Below are 22,331 nucleotides of genomic sequence, written 5' to 3'. Positions count from 1 at the left end.
ACCATAAAAACTCTAAAAGAGAAAAAAAAAAATGGTATGGACTGAAACAAGCTACTCCTAGCACCCACATCAATGCCATTATTAACCAATGAAATCAAGTGCACAAAAATACTTTACATGGTCTACTGATGTAAAGTATACAGTGGTGAGGAAGTACAAACCTAAGGAGTTAGATGCCAAAAGAAGGTTGCTCGATACAAACTCCGCTCTAGGACAGAAAGCAAAGGCAGAAGCCAACCGAACGGAGGCAGGCACGCACGCAGGCAGGCGCACACCGCGGCGTGGCCGTCCGGCACAGGCGGGACGCACGGCAGCAAAGCGGGCTGCGATGGGAACGGACAGCGTCAATCTTGGAACGGAACGAACACGGCGACTCGCAACAGAAAAATGCCAACTAAGCTATGCAAAAAGAAAAAAAAACAATCACTCCACATGAGTTTGCATGTAGGACCGTGGCGTTACACACATGACAAATGAACCTACCCCGCGGAAGGAAGGGCTCCTGCTCCAGGCCCCTGTAGCCAGTGTAGCTATTGCGATCCCTCGGGCTGGGGAAGGAGGAGAAAGAGCTGTTTGGTGAGACACGAGGAAGCGGTGAGCCCGGAGGGACTGCTCTGTGCTGGAGCCCTGGGGGCCGGGTCCTCGGGGTCAGCTGGCCTCTGCCACTGGCTGCGTGCAGGGCCGCTGCTCCCGGAGCCAACGGGATGCTGACTGCTGCCAGTGCTGGGCCGGGGGAGGACATAGGGGAGCTCTGGCTGTGCCCGGGGGCCAGCGGTGACCTGGGAGCAATTTCAGGAAGCCCTGAGGACAGAGGGTGTCACTGCTTCCATCGCTATCACCACCACCCACGTGAAAAATGTATGAGCTAGAATGGAAATAACGTTGTGCTACACTTCTGTTCGTTAATTTATAATGGCTCATAGCTTTAGACTTTTAAATCTGTAGTGTATTAATTTTTTCTACATTTGTTTCACATTTCTCACTTAATATAACATAAATAATTTGGTTAATAGATTTAACCTGCACATTTCAGCCACATTAATATATATAAGAAATCTGTTAATGGTATAAATAATTCTTTTTAAATAAAATAAATCTGATATGTTACATAATACTGATAAAAATTACTGCTGCTAATAGTTCTGTAAGCCACCCCTGATTTTCTGTTTCAGGACTGTGAGATGGGTCTGGGATTACCTCTCTGAGGGCTGGGAGCATGCCGTGCGTTCTGCAAAACCAATCTGCAGCCAGCACCAGTCACGGGTTGGAGCCCCATGAACAGCCAACGCGATGCTTCACAATGTCAGGTAATTTCAGCTAATCAACCTAGGTGCATGGGGTCAGGGTTACTGGGGATAGAAACTCTTTACTTTAGCAGGTGGCTATGAAACCTTAACTACAGAAATAGCTGACTAAAATAGCCCATCTACTTTTTTTTTTTTTTTTTTAATAAAATCTACACCATTCTACTTTAAAAGTTAAGTAAATAAAAATGCAACCAACAGTTGCAGCCTTTGAATCATTACTTAGAGCTGTGATCCCACATCCCGTTAGGAATCTGCAAGGTTGCACTCTCCTACAGAGACCTGAAATGGAGTACAGTACTTCCAGGCAAGGTTCATTCCAAACAGACAGGATAAATGGACACTCAGTGGCGTGAAGTGTATGTCATAATTAAGGTATTACATAATCATGCCTTCTCTCTGCTGTTAAATACAAAAACAGCATCTTTTACATTATCATATAAAAGCATTTAGGCTGTATTTTTATTTATCACTTTACACTGGTAGTCTCTTGTATGTGTACTCAATAGAAACCAAAGAATTTTGTACACTATTTTTTTGTACAATAAAAGATAAAGTGTGCATTAGGTACGCTTGTACATGACAATATTGTACAATATTTACATTTCAGATATCACCATGAAATTCTGTATTATCTATATACACAATGAAAATTTCTCAGAAACATTTGGACTATTCCTTATAATCACAATTTTAGTATTATAGAAAAAAAAACAAAAAAACAAACAAAAAAAAACCCCTCAGTAATCATCTGACATGGTTACTGTAACCTTCCCAGATTTCTGATTGGCTTTTCCAGCAACCTCTCTCCCTCCTGCTCATCCACACACTGTACCACACTCCACGTAGCACCCCGCGGCGGCGGCCGTCTTCATATAAATATTGATATAACCACGTCTATATCAATACCTACATACAGACTTATGTGCACGTTCGTTTTGATAAGTACTGGACCAGTAACAAAGACATTCAATGTTATCTAGAGATCTTCCTCCTCTTGGGTTTTGGAGGCTTCACTTGTCTGTCTCCCTGTGGGATTTGGTGGACCTAGAAATAAGTACAGTCACAGGTTAGTGAAGAAGACTGGTCAGAGTAACCAGCCAAAAGCAAACGAGCCGTGGACTGCTGAGATGCTGCTCAGCTGCCCTCATGGAATCATTAAGGCTGGAAAAGCCCTCTCAGATCCCCATGCCCACCCCCACCTACCCCCTCATGCCCACTGCCCACATCCCTCAGTGCCACATCCCCACAGCTCTGGGACACCCCCAGGGATGGTGACCCCCCCACTGCCTGTGCAGCTGTGCCACTGCCTGACTGCTCTTTGGAGAAGGAATTGTTCCTCATAGCCAACCTGACCCTCCCTGGAACAATTTGAGGTTGGTTCCACAACCTCACAGCCCCGGGGAGAAGAAGGCAGCTCCTGGCTGCCGCAGTCTGTGTGCTCCAAAGCTCTGGGACCTCAGGGAAAGTGCCAACTGAACTGAGACTGCAGTTGCACCACATTCTGTGACACAAATCTTTATCAATCATTCTGACAGTAGCAATTAATTAAAAATTATATGTTGAGAAAATACTGGCAACGTGAAAAAAAACTACCAAACTCAGGATGGCAGTAGCATTACTAAGGAAGAAGCTCTGATCACCAAGCTGTTTCCCACTCATCGCTACGTGCAATACTCCAGTTTGAGCTCGGTGCTGGATGAAGCACTGCTGAGTGCTCAGCACAAGCACAGCGCTGCCAGAAGGGCCATGGAGTGCCACCACCATCTGCTGGCAGCTGCAGCTCCTGGCCACAGCTGGGCAGAGGCTGCACAGCCCCAAGCAGTGCTGTCAGTCACTTCCTGGCTCCTTCCTGAATGCCTTCAGACCATGACCATTTGCTGCTCATTTACTGGCTCTTCCCAGCAGAAATGATGATTTAAGCTCATTATCTTGTTTGCACACTTAAAGTGTAACCGATGACTGAACTGCAGGAGCTGAAAAAAATGCAAGTCACCAGAAAGGGAATCATTGATTCCCTATGATTGTTTCTAAGGATCATCGTTTTCGTGGAAATAAACCCTGATTACAAATTCTGGGACCAGATAATTAAAATATAAATCAAGACCAAGCAGTGACACGCAGGCTGGTGGAGCAGCTTGTCTGCGTGACGGAAGCATCCATCAGCATGTCCTGCTGCAGTGCCTTCACCTGAGCCAATCTGCACCACAATCAACTGTGCATTCCTTATAATTTTATAGCATTGCTGCATTTAGATACGAAGGCAAGGTAACTGTCACCAGCAGGATGGTGCTGCCATAACTGACATCAGGGATGCACGTGCTGTATGCAGCCCCAACTATTTGCACCAGACCTGCAGTCAGATCCAGCTTTCACATCAGAACTCAAGCTCGCTTCATAAAATTCCCAAGTTTCACCAAAAGCTTTGGATTTGTTATTACTTATGGCAACCACTAAGAGCTGCTGAATAATTTATTTAATATTTCGTGGTGGTTCTGAAGTCAGCTCCACGTCTGCAGTTCAGAACAGATTTCCTTTTATGTCCTCCAGCAGCTCCCGTGAAGCCTTACTCATTCTCCCAAGTATGCATGTGTACACGCGTCCCCAGCAATGAGCGCTGGCTATCGGGAGAAAGAAATCATTCTGCATTCAAACAATGTATAAATTAATAACTATAAGAATTGCTGATGCTAAGATCGGGGAGGCTGTACTGCAAGACACTTCTTTGCATTTCTGTGTGTATCTTAAAGGCAATGCAGGCATGTTTCAAATACGAAGATGAGCACACTGTGCTGGATGTGGCTCTGGGCAGCCTGGTCTGGTGGCTGGCGACCCTGCACACAGCAGGGGGTTGAAACTGGATGAGCACTGTGGTAATTACAACCCAGGCCGTTCTATGATTCTATGATTGTGATTAGATACACAATTCTGTGATTACGTGAGCCAAATTTTATCCTATTTCTTGATCTTATACAATAACAGCGTGAATGTTTTTATAAGGGTTCTGCTGGCCGTGATGTCAGGAAGACTCTACCTTACCTGTCAGGACAGCTTCCGTGTCAACATATGGAAAATGCCTGATATGCAAAAGAACCATGTTTTTAAGTGTGGTTTCAATGCATGAGGCTGACTTGTCAGCAGCCAGAGACAGCCCCACAGCGTGCGTGGCACCCAGAAGCTGCCAGCTGCACGTGGAACTACATGCAGGCATCCAGCTCTTAAAAAGCACTGCAACTGCAAGACCACTGAAATGATGCACCTTTTCCTCATTTTTCAGAAGGACCAGACATTTGCAAATAGTTTGAAAGGCAAGAAAAATATTGACAGCAGCTCCACATCATTTTACAAACTGAAAAGAATCTCTCTCTTAGAAAGGAACCCCAACCAGCAATCCCAGCCCTCAGCAGAGACACACACACAAACAAACAGAGAAAAGGGACACGATTATTGCCAACGTGAAAAGAAACTTACATTCCCAGACATTTTGTCTAGTTCACTCATGGCCTCATGTATAGCAGCTTCTAAATGGTTATTTAGCTTTCCACTTCTAGGAAGAAAAGATTAATGGCATCAGTAATTCTTAGTAGCAGAAAAACACTTAAAATTAATAATAAAGACATTAACTCATCAGACACAGTCTGGCATCCGCAGAGCCTCCCAGGTTGGTGCAGCACAAACAGCACAATCGGATCTATAAATAACATGATGCTGGCTAAAGGCTTGTGTTAGAATTACAGAGGAAAAATAAAAGACAGCGCTTCGGCGACATGTACTGTTAGTTACAGCATCCACAAGACAAATGGCATCGTGGAGAACAAGAGCACTTGGCAGTAACCCAGCATTCCCTGCGATCTGCTGTTGGGTCTTTCCTACAGAACATCAGCATCCCTCAGACCACAGAAATTGTAAGATGAACTGAAACGGACTCATACAAAGCCACACATATCCAGGTGGGTTTCTGACTCCCTGCAGCTGGACTCCAAAAACAAGTGTAGGTTTGGCAGCGTGGACAAGTGATGGCAACTTTGGATGCGATAAATGACAGCACAATATTGTTTGGTAACTTCCTGGACAGGTAATGCAACAATTCCATCTATAAAACAGCCTCATTAATATCTGATAGCAATGCTGAGTTTAATGTCATTTAGCAGCAGCTTTCAGATCTCAGATTCTTTATGTAACAGGAAGTTATTTAATCACCACTAAGCTCTGTCAGCAACCCTACATACGTTTTTTCCACATTTTTTCCCTTACTGTTTCAGAATCTCCTTCTTTTTTTTTTTTTGTCAGATAACTAAAAACCAAACAGTGTTTGGAAACCCAAACCAAAATACTTTTTCATAATATTTCCCCAAAATTGAGTTAATAGAAGTCAATTTCAAGCAGCACTGATGAGCTCCGTTCTACAAAATGTCCCCAGTGAATGGTGTTAGGTAAGGACAGATGTGCCTGCACAAACAACCTGCACTGCTCAGAGCTTCCAATGAGAGCTAGAAGGAACTGCAACACTTCATTGTACAGGTATGCACACTGCTACAGCTTTTGCAGCAGCAAAAATCCTGCACTGACACTGTAAGTTTGAATTTGTGCTTCAACACAATTGCATTGGAGGTGATTCAGCAAGAAACCGCTGGGATATTCAGTGTCCAGCAGCATTTTGGTAGTAACCAGTTCTAACATGATGCCGGCAAACACTGGAATGGCACAGAACACTTCCACTCTTTCCCAATTAAAAGGATCACGGTGTAGTTTTTCACTGGGGATGTGGCTTTTTCTTTTTTTTCCCCCATAAACACAATAAGAAGTATGGCAAAGCCAAAAATGACTGATGTGACTTCATCTAGGCTGATGTTCACTGTCACTAGCACTAGCAATTAAAATAACCAAAGCAACATTACATAGGAGGTTGATTTCTTCATGTGTTGCCTTTGGGTAGAAGCTTGGCTAGACGACTGCTTGAGGTCTTTTCCACCCCCACTAGATGCTCATGTAATTACTGCCAGTAGTGCCAACAGCCCTTTGAAAGTATTTGATATACAAACGATGACATGCAGTCTTCAGACGCTGCTGCTACGTATTTTTAATAGCAACACTTCACTATGAAGATAATGAACTGCCCTCAAGCAAACCAATGTTTCAGAAAGGCCCATCACTGAGATATCATTTACAGCAGGCAACGCCCTGACAACCAGAAAACCTGACATCAGTTGAACATATGCAACAGGTTGCTGGTGATCAGAAACAACCTGCAAGTACCACAGCGTTTGAGGCGGAGAGCTTAAAGTCTTGATAGAATCATTAAGGATGGAAATGACCTCTAGGATCCCCAAGCCCAGCCCAGCGCCCTCTGCCCACGTCCCTCAGTGCCACCTCCCCACAGCTCTGGGACAGCCCCAGGGTCAATGAGCCCCCATTCCCTGGGCAACTGTGCCACTGCCTGACTGCTCTGTCATAGAAGAAAGTGTTCCTACTAAGTAGGATTTTTTTCCTAATGGTAGGAACACAAAGCATGAAACATCATTTTGAGGATCTGGATGTTGACCTTGCTCTGCTAAAGACACTGAACTGATGTGCTGCTAGTCCATATTCTCTTGGACTTCTTTGCCTGTCTTCTTTATTATAGAAGTGTCCAATTTGATGCTCCAAAATTGTGATCTTGTGTGGAACAAGAGGCACACGCACCACAGCAGACCATAAAGAGGTCAAAAGCTGTTTCAGATACATTCAGCACAGAGCACAGGTCAAAGAGAAGGAGCTACTTTCTGGTCCACAAAGAGCGAGCAAAACATTTGAAACATAAAATATATGGAAGTAGAAATATGGAGAAAAACCAGTATGGGCTGTGAAGTAACCCTATGAAAAGGAGCACCTGAGGCCCCAAGCTGCTGGGGTACCTGACAGCTGCTGTTTCCTAAAGTGCAAGCAATGATGCAGAACCAGTAATGCCACAAAAAGGCGACTGGGCTCACTGCAATTCTGGTCAACCCTTGCAATCTGCTAAATAAACAACTGCAAACCAGAAGACGGGAGCTCTTCTTAAATTGCACTGCTTGTTCCAGCTCCAGCTCCTCTTTCCACATGCTGCTGCTGCCACCTTCCTCAAGTTGTGTATTTTGCTTCAGGGAGCAGCAATAGCTGGGGGTGCCAGCAGCCCTCCTGGCTGCTCAGTGCTCGCCCTCAGACTGCACTCAGATGTTCAGAGGATGGCGTTGAAAGAAACCCAACGTTGTCTCGCTGGCATTAAAAATATTTCTCCTAAGCACCGCATGACATATAAATAGAGGAAAAGCTTACACCTTAAAAGGAGCTGAGGGCAAATAATTATTTAATTTCTGAAAGTCTGTGTTTATTGTTCTGAAGGCAGCACTGCAAACTGACTGAATTCTCACAGAGCGATGCGTTTTCACCACAACAGCAAATAAACACCACCATCCCAGAATAACCGCCATCTCTACCCTTGTCCTTTGACAGCCATCAAGGTTTTGTTCTCCGAAAGCCAATTTCATTTTCCTCTTTCTGTGTAAGCTTATGCTTCACCTCTTCATGTTTCCCAGTCTTTCTATCCTTGCACGTTTGTGAACGAAGGCCAAAAGGTGAGAGGAAACCAAGCAGGTCAGAGATGTGTGACTGCATGGGAGCTGCTGCCCGGCTAACTGCAGCCAGCCCTCAGCCACTGCCAGAAGCTCCTCTGCAATGTGAAACAACAGAACTCATCCAAATACAGGCGGGCTCTGCCTGCTGCAGCAGCCAACAGAGGGAGAGGGAAGAGATAAGAAGGGCAGATCTTGTGAAAAATTGGATTCGGTCAGAGCAGTTTGGATGTAATAACTTTTTTTTTTTTTTTGCTGTAAATTAGAATCCCACACATGAAAGCTCAAACAAGCAGGCTGACATTTCACAAAGGCTACAGTAAATATCAGAAGATGCAATAAAAATGCAGATATCAAAGATCTCGGATGATTATCACAACCAGCACAAGGAATTCGGAAAATTAACTTCTCATTTTGGCAGATCTGCAAGGGTCCCCAAAAGGAGTCCCTGGAAGCAAAAGAATGTGATTGTTCATCCCATTGGTAAACAAATGAGCACACACTTACTTTCTGTTCCTTTTCCTGGCTCGGTTGTAAGCTTCTAGACCTTCTGTTAGTGTCTTCAACTTCTCTGGCTCCACCTGAGTGAAGGTATGAACACCAAACCACATTACCCAGACCTGCAATTATCAAACACTGCTTTTACTTTACTGCTAGACATGCATTACTGCGGAGCCTAAAGTTCACCGCATCCGTAAGACACAACGTCCCAGCAAAGAAGAAATCAATGTACAACTACGTGTGCACCCCCTCAGACGTGCATGTATGCATCAGAATTTCTCTCCGTGTCCACACTGCCAATACAAGTGTAAGAACAAAAACACAGCATGTAAGAAAACAAAACTAAGAAGGAAAAGTAATACTTCAGAACGTAGTTTGTCTTTACAGCATTAATACAAACATTGCTGTTGAAGCCTCACGTTGTGTACTCACTCCACAGCCACACCTGGTATCCCTGGAGCTCCTCGGATGTGTTACAATAGCACTGTGCCTAATGCACATGGTACAGTTCTTACAGACACCACGACACGAAGGTTTGACATGCCCTCACATTTCAGGTCCCAGCCCAGCAGCGCTGCTGGCACACCCATGCTCCAGCTAAAGGGTTCTGGCCTTGAGGAGACTGGTGTGCAATGAGAGCTGGTTGTGCATGCTGAGTGAATGACTTCCAACCAGTGCCCGACTAATTCAACCAGCTTGGGGAAGATCTTTCCAATTTTTTGGCCTTAAGCACATGCTTTTAGTGCTCTGCTGAGTCAGTAACAAAGCTGGCTGTGCTGCACAGGGCTGCTGAGCTGGTGTCGAAGGCACTGTAACTGCAAACTTCATTTCTCCCCAGATCAACCAGAATTGTTATCTTCTGAGCAATAAACCACAGCATCTGACCAGTGGTACCAGGCAGTGCTGCTGCAAACAATGCAGACATGAAAGAAAACCAATGGCATCGTCTGCAGGACCTTATCATCAAAACATTAATTCCACTCAACTCTTGGTATTGCTTAAATTTGATTCGCAGCCATTTCTGCTTTTAAGAACAACAAAACAGAAGATGTTTAAAACACATCACTTAAAAGAAAATGAACTGATAAACTCCTCCTTTGGCACAGCATAATATTTTGCTGACTTATTTGCATAACATCACAAGAACCTTACGGAGCATTCGTTTCATTAAAAAGTACACCCTGTCTTTTGACACAAAGCAAATTAACTCCGTAAATACCAATTTATTAAGCATGTCTATATACAACCCTGAACGTTAATTTAAACACAACTTGACTTGAAACTCAACCTTTCAATTTCTAAATAACTTATCTATTCACAATGGCACTTATTTTAGATGTGACAATCTGATGTTAATGAGTGAGCAAGTTGTCAAAACGTCTGGAAATAATGGCAAATCAAATACGTGTTTAGAGCAGTTCTCCTCTTTGGAACTCACACATCTGATAACGAAGTTGGGAAACAGAGCAGCCACAGCAACCTTAAAGACCAGCAGTTCCTGGTGAGGGTGGCACACAGGGAGGCAAGGCTTCTGCTCTCATGAGACAGGGCTCACTAAGCACAGACTGTGGCACTTCTCCCTTAAAGCTATGGTTACTTTTAATGTGAGGCTGAGTCCTAACGTGGCTCTGTGAAAGCACAACTGCATGCACAGCCTGCTGCAAAGCTGCTGAGCTTTTATGGATAAACAGGAGAGCAGAAAGCACACGTGATGAGAGCAGGCTGGGTGCAGCTGTGATCTGCTGTGGGCCCAGCACTGCCACGCAGCTGGCAGAGGCAGCGCTCCTGTCTGAGCTCAGGTTCAGTCCTTCATCTCACAGCACATTTGCAAGAAAAAGCGCTGTGGAAAAAACACATTTTTCAAACTGAGCAGAATTAAATGGTGGTAATGGGATCATCCTGATGCTTTACACCTGGAACTGCACCATGAGGCAACGCTGTCATGGTTACTCAAGCTGTATGGCATTCTCAGCCATACAATTTAGATATCTATATGGGTATGTAGAGACAGAGGGACAAACTTTGCAGAGTGCTGGACATGTCTGCCATTAGGTACAGGACAAAGTTCAAATGTAGACATTTGCATGAAGAATTAGCACTGTGTTTGATTAAAAAAGGACTCGTGTTACATTACAAAGAAAAGAATATCCTCCTCATTGGAATTTCATGACAGCACGACAGTAAAACAGAAACAAACCCACCGCCACCCTCCAGCACTTTTCTGTAGCAGCAGCACATGGCTAATGGAACACACTATTATCAGCAACTGTAACAGATACATTAGGATTAATCACATCACATGCCTTCATTTACAATAACCCATTACAACAGTAAATAATACATACAGATTGGATTTCCAGGACACAGATAAATCACACCTATCTCTAGCACTAGAAAAGCTCAGCTGCCTTGGGGAAATATCTCTGATAAAAGCCCAACGTTGCATGCCAGTCTATAAAGAACGTTCAGAAGCCGAGTTGTCATGAAGCACCAAAACTTGCTTTTTCCTATTGTGAACTCTTTAGCATCAGGTACTAATTAGCTGTAAAATCTGAGAGAAATTAAGTTGTGCTTTCAAAGAGAGGAGGCTGACTGTCAGCGTAGTTCCTGGGCACAAAATAGTGGATAATTATTGCAACTATAAACCCCTCTGTTGAAATGCTGCTTTTAGGCCATTTTACATACATCCACTGCAGCAAAAAGCAAAAATCCCCAGAAGGAAAGCAGCAGCACCTTCCCAGACAGCTCTGCTCAGGAACACAGAGCAGAACTAACGGGAGGCCCCGTGGGGTCACACCTGTGACATGCATTAATGCACCACTCCAGCTGCTCTGCACATAGAAGTACCATTACATTTACTGCCCACGTTTCTGTAAATGGAAATAAAAATCAAATTAAAGTATGATTTCAAGAACAGAGAATGCAACAACTTACAGTGGTACCCTGTAATACAACTACAGCAATGGTACAGTAGAATAGAATATCCCAGGTTGGAAGGGACCATCGAGTCCAACTCCTGGTTCCACGCAGGGCAGGAAGGGAACTTAACATTTGATTACACAAATATTTACAAGGCTATTTAACGCAGCTCCTCTGAAAATATAGTTTCCAGAACTGCTGCTAACAGCAATTCCCACCATGAATGACAACATTTCAGGATTTTCTGGAGTGCAGACTTTTAGAGGACTATTTTTTTTCAGGGCAGGTTGCCCAAACACCCAAAGGACGGGGCTGAACACATTGCTACAGGAGCATGTGGACACTTGCATAGATAGCCACTGTGCATGAGAGTTCAGCTGGAAACACAACTATTGCACAGCACATGCATGTTTTCATACTCTTCTCTTTCATAGCTCCCTGTATCCCACACTTCAACTGAAATCCTGACCTCTGAATGGTCATTCACTCTGCACTTCTTGTTGGAGAGAAGGAGACATAGACACGTTTAGTTATTAGTAAATGAGAGGCCTTCTGATGTGAGAGGTGATCCGTGGGCCTTCCTGGAGAAAAACTGAGTCAGTCCCTCTGCTGCATCCCCACGTGTTTGATGGCAAAGTGCATTTCCGTGGCGTAGAAGGGATCTATACATTGCTTTCCTGTTGTTTGTGCTTCTGTATACAATTACATCTATACCACTAAATGTTGTGTTACACAGCATGGTCACATAATGCACATAAGAGACAAAATTAAAGGAAGTGTGTTTGCACAAAGAGCAGTCATACATTCTGGTAACCACAAATTGAGAGAAAAGTTAAAAATGGCTAAGGAATGCAAATGAAAAAAAATGAAAAACAGTTCTTTATAAAGGTTATAAAAAATAAGCTTTTAAAATGTACCAAAACAATCTTATAAATACGGATATGTGAAGCTAACAGAAGCTAACAGAAATGCATACTTTGAGCACACATGCAATGCAAGGATCATAGAATCATAGAATGGCCTGGGTTGCAAAGGCCCGCAGTGCTCACCCAGTCCCAACCCTCTGCTGTGTGCAGGTCACCAACCAGCAGCCCAGGCTCCCCAGAGCCACATCCAGCCTGGCCCTGAATGCCTGCAGGGATGGGGCATCCACAGCCTCCTTGGGCAACCTGTAACAGTGCCTCACCACCTTTTGTGTGAAAAACTTCCTCCTAATATCCAGCCTGAACCTCTCCTGTCTCCGTTTTAAACCATTCCCCCTTGTCCTATCACTGTCCACCCTCACAAACAGCCGTTCCCCTTCCTGTTTATGTGCTCCCTTCAAGTACTGGAAGGCCGTATTCATCATTTCTATGGGACAGCGTCACTGCTCACCTCCTCCTTCTTCCAGTTTCAGTCTGTCACACTTTGTGACCTATCTCATTTGCTAATACTTTTAATAAGAGCGATCTTCAACTTGGTGATCCGATCTTTATAAGGAACGAGCTGTTCAGCACACCAGTCCTGTTAGTAAGCATGCTGAGTGCTCTGAAGTGAATGAATGTTTTTGTTTCATGTACTCAAACGGGAGCTCTGAAACCGCTCTGCCTAAGGAGAACAAGGAAGAAGCCAAGTTCTGTTGAACTAAGCTTGAAGCCATCCTGGCCAGGCAATGCTCCAATTACTTATACTACCAATTCCTCTAGAATTGGGATTGTTGGAGGAAATTATGTTTGTGCATCAGCCTCAGAAAACTCTGTGGGCAGTGCAGGGAGAACTGCTACGGTTACAACAGACAGCAGATGGGGCTCAGAAGTTCCTGAGCTGCACTCTGGTGGGATGCAGAGGCTGATGGTGGAGAGCTCCTCACCCTGTCCTTGTAGTCCCTGCTGGACAGCTGCTGCTGGACACTTCTAGGGTAAGGGAGTACTTTGGTCCAACCTATTGTGGCCTTTCTTACGTTTTTATGACTGCTGTCATACAATCCAACAGGCACAAGTATATGAAAATACTAAATTTTCAAGTGGTTTGCTTTCTTTGTGCCCGAGGTAAAATGTTTTGTAAGGTCTTTCTTTTCTACTTACTAATTTCTTAAATTTGCTTTTTTTTCTTTTTAAATTGGCACTTAGAAAACATTTATATAAGGAAGATATGAAACAGATTTGGAAAGCCACAAAAACATGATTTTATGCACCTAGTGTAGACTAGAATTTGAAATATTATCATGCTTCTCTGACAAGCACACAATTGGTGTTCAAAACTCTGGATTTTACGACAAAAGAGCAAATTAAAAGGCTTTCCCTGCTGTAAGATATTGCAGACCTCCTTTCAGGACGAAGGTACCCATGCATTTCATCACAGAGCTATGTATCACTCAGCACAGCTTTTCTTATTACAGACTCCTCAATCCCATTAGATCACACTTATCCTTTTTGCAGTTCCAACCACTTTTAGATGGCACACTCCTTACGCATTCAATCTGTTCTTTTGGACACAGCTATAGTTCAGCTATAGACACACGTGTTAGGCTAACAATTTTTTCTTGAAGATCTCTTTTGTGTAGCAAGCCTTTGGTGCATAAACCAGTTAGGGAAGCATCATCAAGCCAAAATACGGCCTGTTTCACAGCACTGCCAGAAATTTCACAATAGGTAACTAGGTACAAACTCAGTTCTGCAAGATAGAGCACTAAGAAAAAATTTATACTATTAAAATAAGACAAAGAAAAAAATAAAGGACTGAGATAAAGGTTGGATACACATCTGTGTAAGCATTAGGACACACGTGCATGTAAACAGACAGATAGATAGATATGTGCATATATATATAAATATACCTTCCCCTCCTCAGCGTTTTGTTGACATGAATTGTGAACGTCTTCTTCTCTTACTAGCTTTCCAGGCCATGAAGTCAGTCCTTTGATTTGGCCCCAGACCAAGTCGCCAACATTAAACGTCCTCGGCCTGTAATGTATCAGCTCATTGGAAGAAGGGGAATCTGGATTCCTTAGGTCATCTTCACTACTGATGCTTTTAGCATCTGAAGGGCTAGGCACACACCCATTAATGCTTTTGGCATTAAAATCTCCATTGTAATGGATGTAGTCTTTAACTAACGAACTTTCCAAACTATTTGAGGAACTCGGAGATTGCTCTTCCAGAATCAGGTCTTGTTTAGAAGTGTTCAGCAACTCCCCGTATCCTCTGTTCTGCTGAGGCCTATTTCCATTTATGTGTGCACATCGTTCCACAGTGTTCTCCAGTCTTTCCTTAAAACTCATCATAGTTCTTTTGTAATTGTTATACCTGAAATTCTCCTCCAACATTTTATCACTTTGACAGTTTCGCTGTGATAACAGTATCTGATGCTGCTCGCCTTGCAATAATGGCAGTGTGGAGATGTTATTGGGCCTTTCGTGACAAGGACTACTATGGATATGGGTGGAGTGCTCTAGAAACTCCTCACATTTCCACCTATTTATCTCACTGACAGGACTTTGCTCCCCTTCCCACTGTTTTTTGGGTGTGTTACAACTTGTTGATTTGTAATATTCATACCCATCCCCTTCAGTTGAATTTTTACCATGCTCTGAATTCTTCAGTACTCGCGTTCCTCTAGTGTTCCTTATCCTACCTTCGTGATCAGAAACAGCAATGTTTCTTCCATGGATTACTGCACTGACAGCACTAGAGAGATTTAGCGGGTCACCAATTGAGGCTGTGAAGGCACTCATGGCACTCAAAGCTGGAATGGGACTCATTTGTGTGGTACTGCTAACAGCAGTGGTGATCACTACTTGCATTCCCTTGCTTGCAGCATCTACGACTGCTTTGTAGATCGCATCCACTGATGTATCACCCTGAGCAGCGACATTGAGGTTATCCTTTGCCTGTTGACCAAGAGCTGGTTCAGTTCTTTGCTGCAAATCACAAGATGTTTCTTGGAAAGGAGGAAGCATAGCGTTGGAGCTCTCAGGAACCGGTGCCATTCCCATCTGAGTGATCATTCTTTTGTTTAGGGCAGCAGCATCTTCCTGCATTCTCACCTGAAAAAAAGTAGAGAGAAAGATGGAAATTGCTACTGTGCATAAAATTCCACTTCAACAGAAAACTGTCTCATTTTAATTAGGAAAAAAATGGAAATGACACAACCTACCACTGAGCCTATGTTCTCAACTCCTTTTTCAGAGCCTTTTTAGAGGCTCCCACCTTTTCTCTCCCAAATCTTTAACAATACCACAAAGTACTTCAATATTTCTGTTCTCATCTGTTCTGTTTGGCTCCTCTTCAGACCCCCGAATTTTCTTCGGCCCTCCCTACCAGCGGTTCCCTCTGGGCTCCCTCCACATCCCTCCTTCAGTTTCTGGAATGTAGGCCATCACTGTTCTTTTTTTGACTGGCTAGCATTTCTGTTCTCTGCCTTTCAGTCATGTGCTTCTCTCACGGGATGTCTTTCCTTCAGACCTGTGTAAACCATTCCCGCACCCCTCACAGTATTGCATCTGTAATGTCAGGCATGGCCACAGCAAACTGTGACCTTCAGATGGAAGTAACTGGTGTTTTGTATTTCTTGTCACACATGTAGGCAGTGAGGACGCTGCCACTAATACTGCTGCAACCAAAAAAAATGCTTCAAACAAGGGCAAAATATTTCCAAAAGCTCCCTTAAGTACTCACCACTACTATTTATATAACTGAAGCAACAAAAATACTGAGATGAAGCTATGAGAATTCATTCACAAACCAAGGGAGGTAACAGGCGGTTAGAGGACTGATTTTGCAGTAGCAGTGAGTTGTCTACACTGAGAGAATGACACATCTTCTTTTTCCTTCTTAAGGGAAAAAAACACTTTTTGGCAGCATGCACGCATCCATCTTCACGTCTCAAGTTCTGCAGCAACCGCAGCCATACTGAGTACTAACAAACACAGACTGTAACTCTGCTTTTATTAACTATTTCAGTTGCTATGCTTCTGTTAGTTTGTTAGTTGAACAGTTTGCATGGGATGACGAAGAACTATTCAGTAGGACAGCAGGGAGGTATCACTGCTTTTGCACAATTTGCCACTGCACGTTCATGCTCATCCCTGGTTTTGTCAGTCTATAAAGTCTACATCCAAGCCAGCTCTTCCCTTCAATCTTAGTGGGAATGTACGAGAAGGCTGGTACGTAGTCACCTATAATCATTTAAGTTTCTAATTACTGCAGAGTGCTATCAACATTTCCTTCTCACCCCTGAATTGCAGAGTGGTCTAAAAGGGAATTTATGATCCTTTTTTTTCAGAATGGAAAACAATTTTGCTGAAAATGCACAGTAATTGTCAGAACATGCACAGCCTATTATTTTTCCAATACATTGAGCAGAACCATTTCCAAAGGAACTACAGCCAGTTGCTAAGACAGAAAATACCAAGTTTCAGTACAAATGTTACCGACTTGCAAAACTCAAAAACTACTGAAAGAGGTGAGCAGCTGTACTGGTCACGTTGTCTTAAACATTCAGCAAAACAAAACAAAACAAAAAAGGGGAAAAAAAAAATCCAACTACAGAGGATACGATTTTACCTACTGAGACTTGCACATAAGTTCGAATATGGATTTCATTTTGCTTTCTACCTGGAAATTTTGGAACAGACATGCCATGGGGTTGGGGTTGTTGGCCGGGCCAGGAATTGGGGGCTGGCCTTGAAAGCCCTGCATGTTCTGATACCCCTGGAGAAGGTGCTGTTGCTGCTGATTTGAAGGAAACATCTGATTGTTGTTTAATAGTGACTGGAGATGACTCAGTTGATGGTTATTCAAAGTAGTGTTTATAGATGACATGTCACCTGTAATTCAAACACAGGGAAACGTAAGTCAGTACACTCTTCAACAAGCAGGAGGAATTTCCTCAGCTCAAATTTCAACTGAGTGCTAAGCAAATGCCTGTGTAAAACCACACTTTTCCCCTTCAATCTTCTATGGAACGGTCCTCAAGGCATGCGTCTCCTACTCCTTATTCCTTTATTTCTTCAGTTTTGCTCCTTTTGCATGTCACATCTATCTGGACTCTAACAGTTTCTGACACGACTATCTTTGCTTTTGGAACAGTACAGAGCCAAGTATGGCACAATGAGCTTCTACGATACTCGGTGTCTTGGGATCTTACTCCTAGTTTCCAAAGAGTGACTGCTTCAAACAGTACTGAGGTGGTGAAGGGGGGAGAGGAGGAGGAGAGAGAGAGAAAAAAAGAGAAAATAATTTAAAACCCCAACAAAACTATTTGTTGCATTAGCTACGACAAAATAACGCGATCTAGTTGCAAGTGAGCAAAGGCTTTTTGGATCACAGACACGTCACACCATACCCTAGACAATTTTTTTAAACACTCTAGAGAAATCACTGCATTAACATTTCGTACGATATGAAAATCTCTCTGTACACAACAATTCTGGTTTTACTGAAGTATACATGGCTAGGAAGTAACAAAGCTTTAGAATGTATCAATTTACAGGCTTTTTTTCATATAAATTTAATGTTTTCCTTAAGATTGGCATCATCTCTGGCTCGCTGTATTTTACATGACATAGGTCAAGGAGGGTTTGACTTCCTGGTAGCCATTTAGCAAGTAGGCATGAGGTTTCCACACTTATCAGCTCTGCCAGTACTTTTTCCTCCTCCTGCTGCAGTCCCAACAGCAGAGGAGTACTGCCTACACTATGTATTCTAGGAAAAAATCATCAAAAGTCATGGGTGAAAACCTCATATTTGAGGACTTTAGCACTTGGTTTGGGCTGTCGGTTCTTGTCAGTGAAACACCCTGGCTGCCTAAGCTCCAAGATAAAGTTAAAAAAACAAACACCAGAGAAATGAGAAAACATAAATGCACAACAAAGGGCTCAGAAGGGCAGCCTTCCTCTTTGAACTTGCAAAGCTTCGAGTGCTCGATGTATCTGCTTTACAGGCAGTGTGCTTTCTGATGGCTTTGGCACTTCTGATTCACTTGGAAAGCGGCGCTTGGCCGTTTCTCACCTACTGCACAGCTACTCGTACTAACCCTGTGATGCCACACGCACTTGAAATGAAGCACTGCATCCCAGAGATGCACCTATGCTTGAAGACTTGAAAAACGAACCAAGTCCACTTGATTAGAGAACTGCAAGGTGTATGCAGCCGGTCTAGGTGGCATCAGAATTAAGAATAGAATATAAAATAATTTCCAAAACCAGTATTAAATCTTATGGAATAGAATTAGAATATAGTTCAAATGCCGTGCAGGAGCAATTATAAACAAGCTGTAACATACAAAAGCCTTACAAAAAAGTATGATAAAGTGTCATCTTCAGAAACTAGAATCAGAAATTCCCCCACCCCACCCCTCCTTACTTTTCCTTTTATATCTGTGAAGAAATTGAACTTACCAAGCAGACCTGTCCCCAGTAGAGGGTTAAGTAGCTGTGGCACCACAGAGTTACTGTTGAGTTTAGCTGGACCAGATGTATTCCCAGCATTATTAGATATGTTCAGCAATGTTTCTGCCATTGACACCACTGCTGTCCCACCACCCAGGGTAGAGACAGACAGTGCTGCCACTGCTGATGATGTAGTGGTTGTGGTAGTGGTTGCTTGGGAGGAGGTGGCTATGGAAACCTCTGGATGATTAGCAGTGTTGCCCGATGCGGAGTTCAGGACACCTCCCACCAACTGGGGATTCAAGGCCATTAATGCTGAGGCCCCAGAGACAGCTGGGAGGAGCAGGGGGTTAGAAGTAGTGTCAGTGCCTGAAAAGCTTGGTAAAGGGTTCCCCAAGGGGTTGCTTAAAAGGGTCTCAACCCTGTTGCTTTCTGACTGATTGCTTGGCAAATGGTCAGGTGGGGCTGTCATCTGTGTTACTGAGGGCAAAGGGTTATTTTGCTGTTGCAACAAATCTGAGATGGTCAGATTGAAAGATGGTAGGGGAAGCATGGCAGCTGCTTGGGCTTGGTTCTGGAGGAGGGTTGCTAGAAGCTGAAAATGAACAGGCTGTAATACCTGCCCATCCACGTCACTGGAGAGAAAAGCTAAAGCAGCATTTACATTCGGGTTGAGAAAACCTAAAGGGTTGAGGTTGACCTCAGACTTGCCTTCTCCTGCTGAAGGCTGCAGTATATTTAATAGATTCTGGCTTAGGAGATGTTGCTGATTCACTGGCAAAGAGATAGGTAGAGAACTGAGGAGGTTTTGATTCAAAGAAGGTGGAAGATTGTTGTTTGAAGAGCTGTTCTGCGGGAAATGAAGCGAGTGTTCGTGGCCAGCGAAAGGGAAATCACCCCCAATGGGCAGCTGGCTCTGAAGTGGGTTTCCAGCTGCAGTAGTGACTATAACACCATCTTGAAGAACAGATGTTGTCTTGGTGATGGCAGGTTGGCTGGTGCCAGCTATGGCTATTGATGATGATGGTCCCGAACCCCCTGCAATGCAGAAGAACAAGAATATTAAGAGTATGCTGCCTGCTGGGAGACAGTCATCCAAGTCATAAAGTAACTGGGCCAATCCAAAACAGATTGGATACCCATGCACAGGAAAAAAAAACGTTTTGAGCATCAAAACTTAAAATACAAAGGAATCTGCATCAGCTACTTCATTACTACTGGCTGTGCACATCTCACCAGCAATTCTTTAACACGCCTGTACTTCTCTCACATGTCTCTGAATGAGGATTTAAGAGGATCTCAGTCATACAAGTGTTGGCCAGTGTAAAACTAAAAGCAATCATAGCTCCATTTACATCATGATGGACCAATACTGAATTAACTGCTAGGATGAAATATCAAGGTGAGACATGAATGATGTTCGGTGAAAAGTAAATGACCCAAGTGCAGCTGTGAAACTTATGCTCTTCTGAGAGAATTAAAGTGAAATACTTTGAACCACACCCTTCTTCTTTATTCACATTGCAATGCATTGGAGAGCAAACAGTAAGAACATGTATGGAAAGTACATTAGAAAAACGTAAAACTAAAGAAGGATTAAACTGGGGCTTTGATGCAATGAAACTATTTTCTATTCTCAATTGCCCTGAAAACACAGCTGACACAAAACCACCTTGATTATCTGAAAGTGTCAGTTATCATTTTTCTAAACAAATGCTATCTGGAAAGGGACGTGCAGCCATGCCTTCAATTGACATGAGCAGAATCCAATCTTCATGTCACTCCTAGCTCAAAATGCCATTTTTTTCAAGTACTGTAACGTACTGACTACTCAAAAAGGTGCAAAACTAACACAGTTCATGAGGCACTGCACTGATCGCATGAGAAGAAAGTCCATATGCTCTCTTGCAGGTATCACTATGACACTTCTATAAAGAAATCAGATAATAAATTAACAAAAGACGAAGTAAGTGCAGACTAATTAAAAAAGCACAAGGTATCCTATTCTGCTGTGAGGAGAAACATGTTAACAGGGCAATGAAACCAGTTTTGTGACAAGCACATTTCTCTGGGCAGCTGCTTGGAACTCGGAAAGGAGAAGCACCTGAGGATAACAAAACAAACCATGCACTGAAAACATACATCCCACTGCAGTCCCACTTATGGCTTTGCATTTAGAATTGCACATGATGCAGGAATGGAGAAACTGCATTGAGCCAAGATTTGGTAAAGGCCAGATCTTTGCAATTGCACTTGCATTTATTTCTAACGCAGCCATACACTCTGGTTACTCCAATTCAATGAGGCAAATCCCAAAGAATCCAAACTGCCTGTTCCCTTTTGCACTCATCTCCAAAGCACTGCACAATGCATTTTTGGAGAAGTTATATAAACATCTTTAAGACCTCTGTGGCTAAAAGCAAATTCCTCTTGTTTCATTGGTGAAAAGACCCTTACAAGACTCCCAAACACTGCGGGCAGGTTTGTGGCAGACCAGTACAGCCCAGGGATGATGGCAGTGCACATTAACTGACGGATGGAGGATGAGGCTCTGGGACAAAACCTTCTTGCTTACAAAACAAAGGGTGGGTTTGTTTGCTTGTTTGTTTGCTTTTGTGGTTTTTTTTTTGTTTATTTTCCAATCGGGTACTTTCTCCAGCTGTGATCTACCTTACAATGGACCGACACCACACAAATATCTTCACACGGCCTTCCCCATAAGAACTCATGTCATGCAGCACAGGCTATCTCCAGTTCAGCCTCAGGGACAGGAACAGTCAGATATACTTGGCTTCCTAATGCACAGTACTGTTCCAGGCTGCATTTGTGTGTGGAACCCTTTCCCTGGCAGCAGGAACAGAGACACACACCCAAGGTTTTTGCTCAGCAGATGAGGAAGGCTTCCCTCACCACTAACAACCACACCACGTGCTAAGCAGCACATGGAGAGATTTTTTAATTCAGGCATGCCGAAACTCTTCTATACACAGTGTACAATCATGAGTATCAAACCTAATTTTGGTACTTTCAAATGGACCTAATCCTTATTTCTAATTATTTTCTATTTATGATCTTATTTTTCATCCCACTGAGGTAAACGATCACACAATCACCTGCAAGAAAGCAAAGCCCAGACTCAGAAAACTGTTGCTTTAGGATGCTGTCGTGCACTGTCTGCTTTCTATCCCACATAAAGCTTCTGGAGACCTAATCTGAGAGGTGCAGAGCAACGCTTGTCCTCTCTCCAGATTAATTAGGCAATTGATTGCTACTGAAAAAAAGTCTTGATGGATTCTGAGCAGAAGAGAGGGATGTGCACAAACTGCAGCCAGGACCTGAGAAGCTGGAGAGCCACAGAGGGGATGAGCAGAGAAAAGAGGAGAGCATCACTGCCTGCTGCAGTTGCTGTGAACCTGCCCGGGGCACACAGACACCCCAACAGACAGGAAGGCTTCCGGTTGGTACTGAGGAGTTCTGCACTGGGCAGCTGCTAAAGCGATGTTTGGAACACCTGGGGCAGGTCTATCCACACACATGGACTGAAGCACCAGAAAAGAGTTTCTGGATCTCTTCCAAAACACCACCTCCTCCGAGCCAACATTTCAATGAAGGATACGCGCACACCCATCCTCGCTGAAGCCCAGCGTG

General features: G+C 43.5%; 1 protein-coding gene across 10 annotated transcripts in view; it reads right to left on the bottom strand.

Moving 5' to 3' along the window:
- Positions 1–1,739: 1,739 nt before the first annotated feature.
- Positions 1,740–22,331, bottom strand: part of MBD5 (methyl-CpG binding domain protein 5) — a 128,379-nt gene continuing 107,787 nt past the window's right edge. For 7 of the 10 annotated variants that reach the window (XM_042827443.1, XM_042827444.1, XM_042827442.1 and 4 more), the window contains 6 exons: positions 18,693–19,721; positions 16,909–17,120; positions 14,130–15,338; positions 8,402–8,514; positions 4,776–4,851; positions 1,740–2,351 (listed from right to left, as the gene is read on the bottom strand). In XM_042827443.1, coding sequence (XP_042683377.1) covers positions 2,280–2,351; positions 4,776–4,851; positions 8,402–8,514; positions 14,130–15,338; positions 16,909–17,120; positions 18,693–19,721 — 2,711 coding nt within the window. In that variant the 3' untranslated portion in view covers positions 1,740–2,279. The remainder of the gene's footprint in view (positions 2,352–4,775; positions 4,852–8,401; positions 8,515–14,129; positions 15,339–16,908; positions 17,121–18,692; positions 19,722–22,331) is intronic. The other 3 variants (XM_042827449.1, XM_042827450.1, XM_042827451.1) reach the window with 3 other exon arrangements.

The sequence above is a fragment of the Centrocercus urophasianus genome, unplaced genomic scaffold (genome assembly GCF_019232065.1).
Source record: "Centrocercus urophasianus isolate 14NV4802_14NV808 unplaced genomic scaffold, USGS_Curo_1.0 seq_28, whole genome shotgun sequence".
NCBI classification, from domain to species: Eukaryota; Metazoa; Chordata; class Aves; order Galliformes; family Phasianidae; genus Centrocercus; species Centrocercus urophasianus.
The sequence above is the reverse complement of the archived record's forward strand: the minus strand, read 5'-3'. Positions and strand labels throughout refer to the sequence as shown.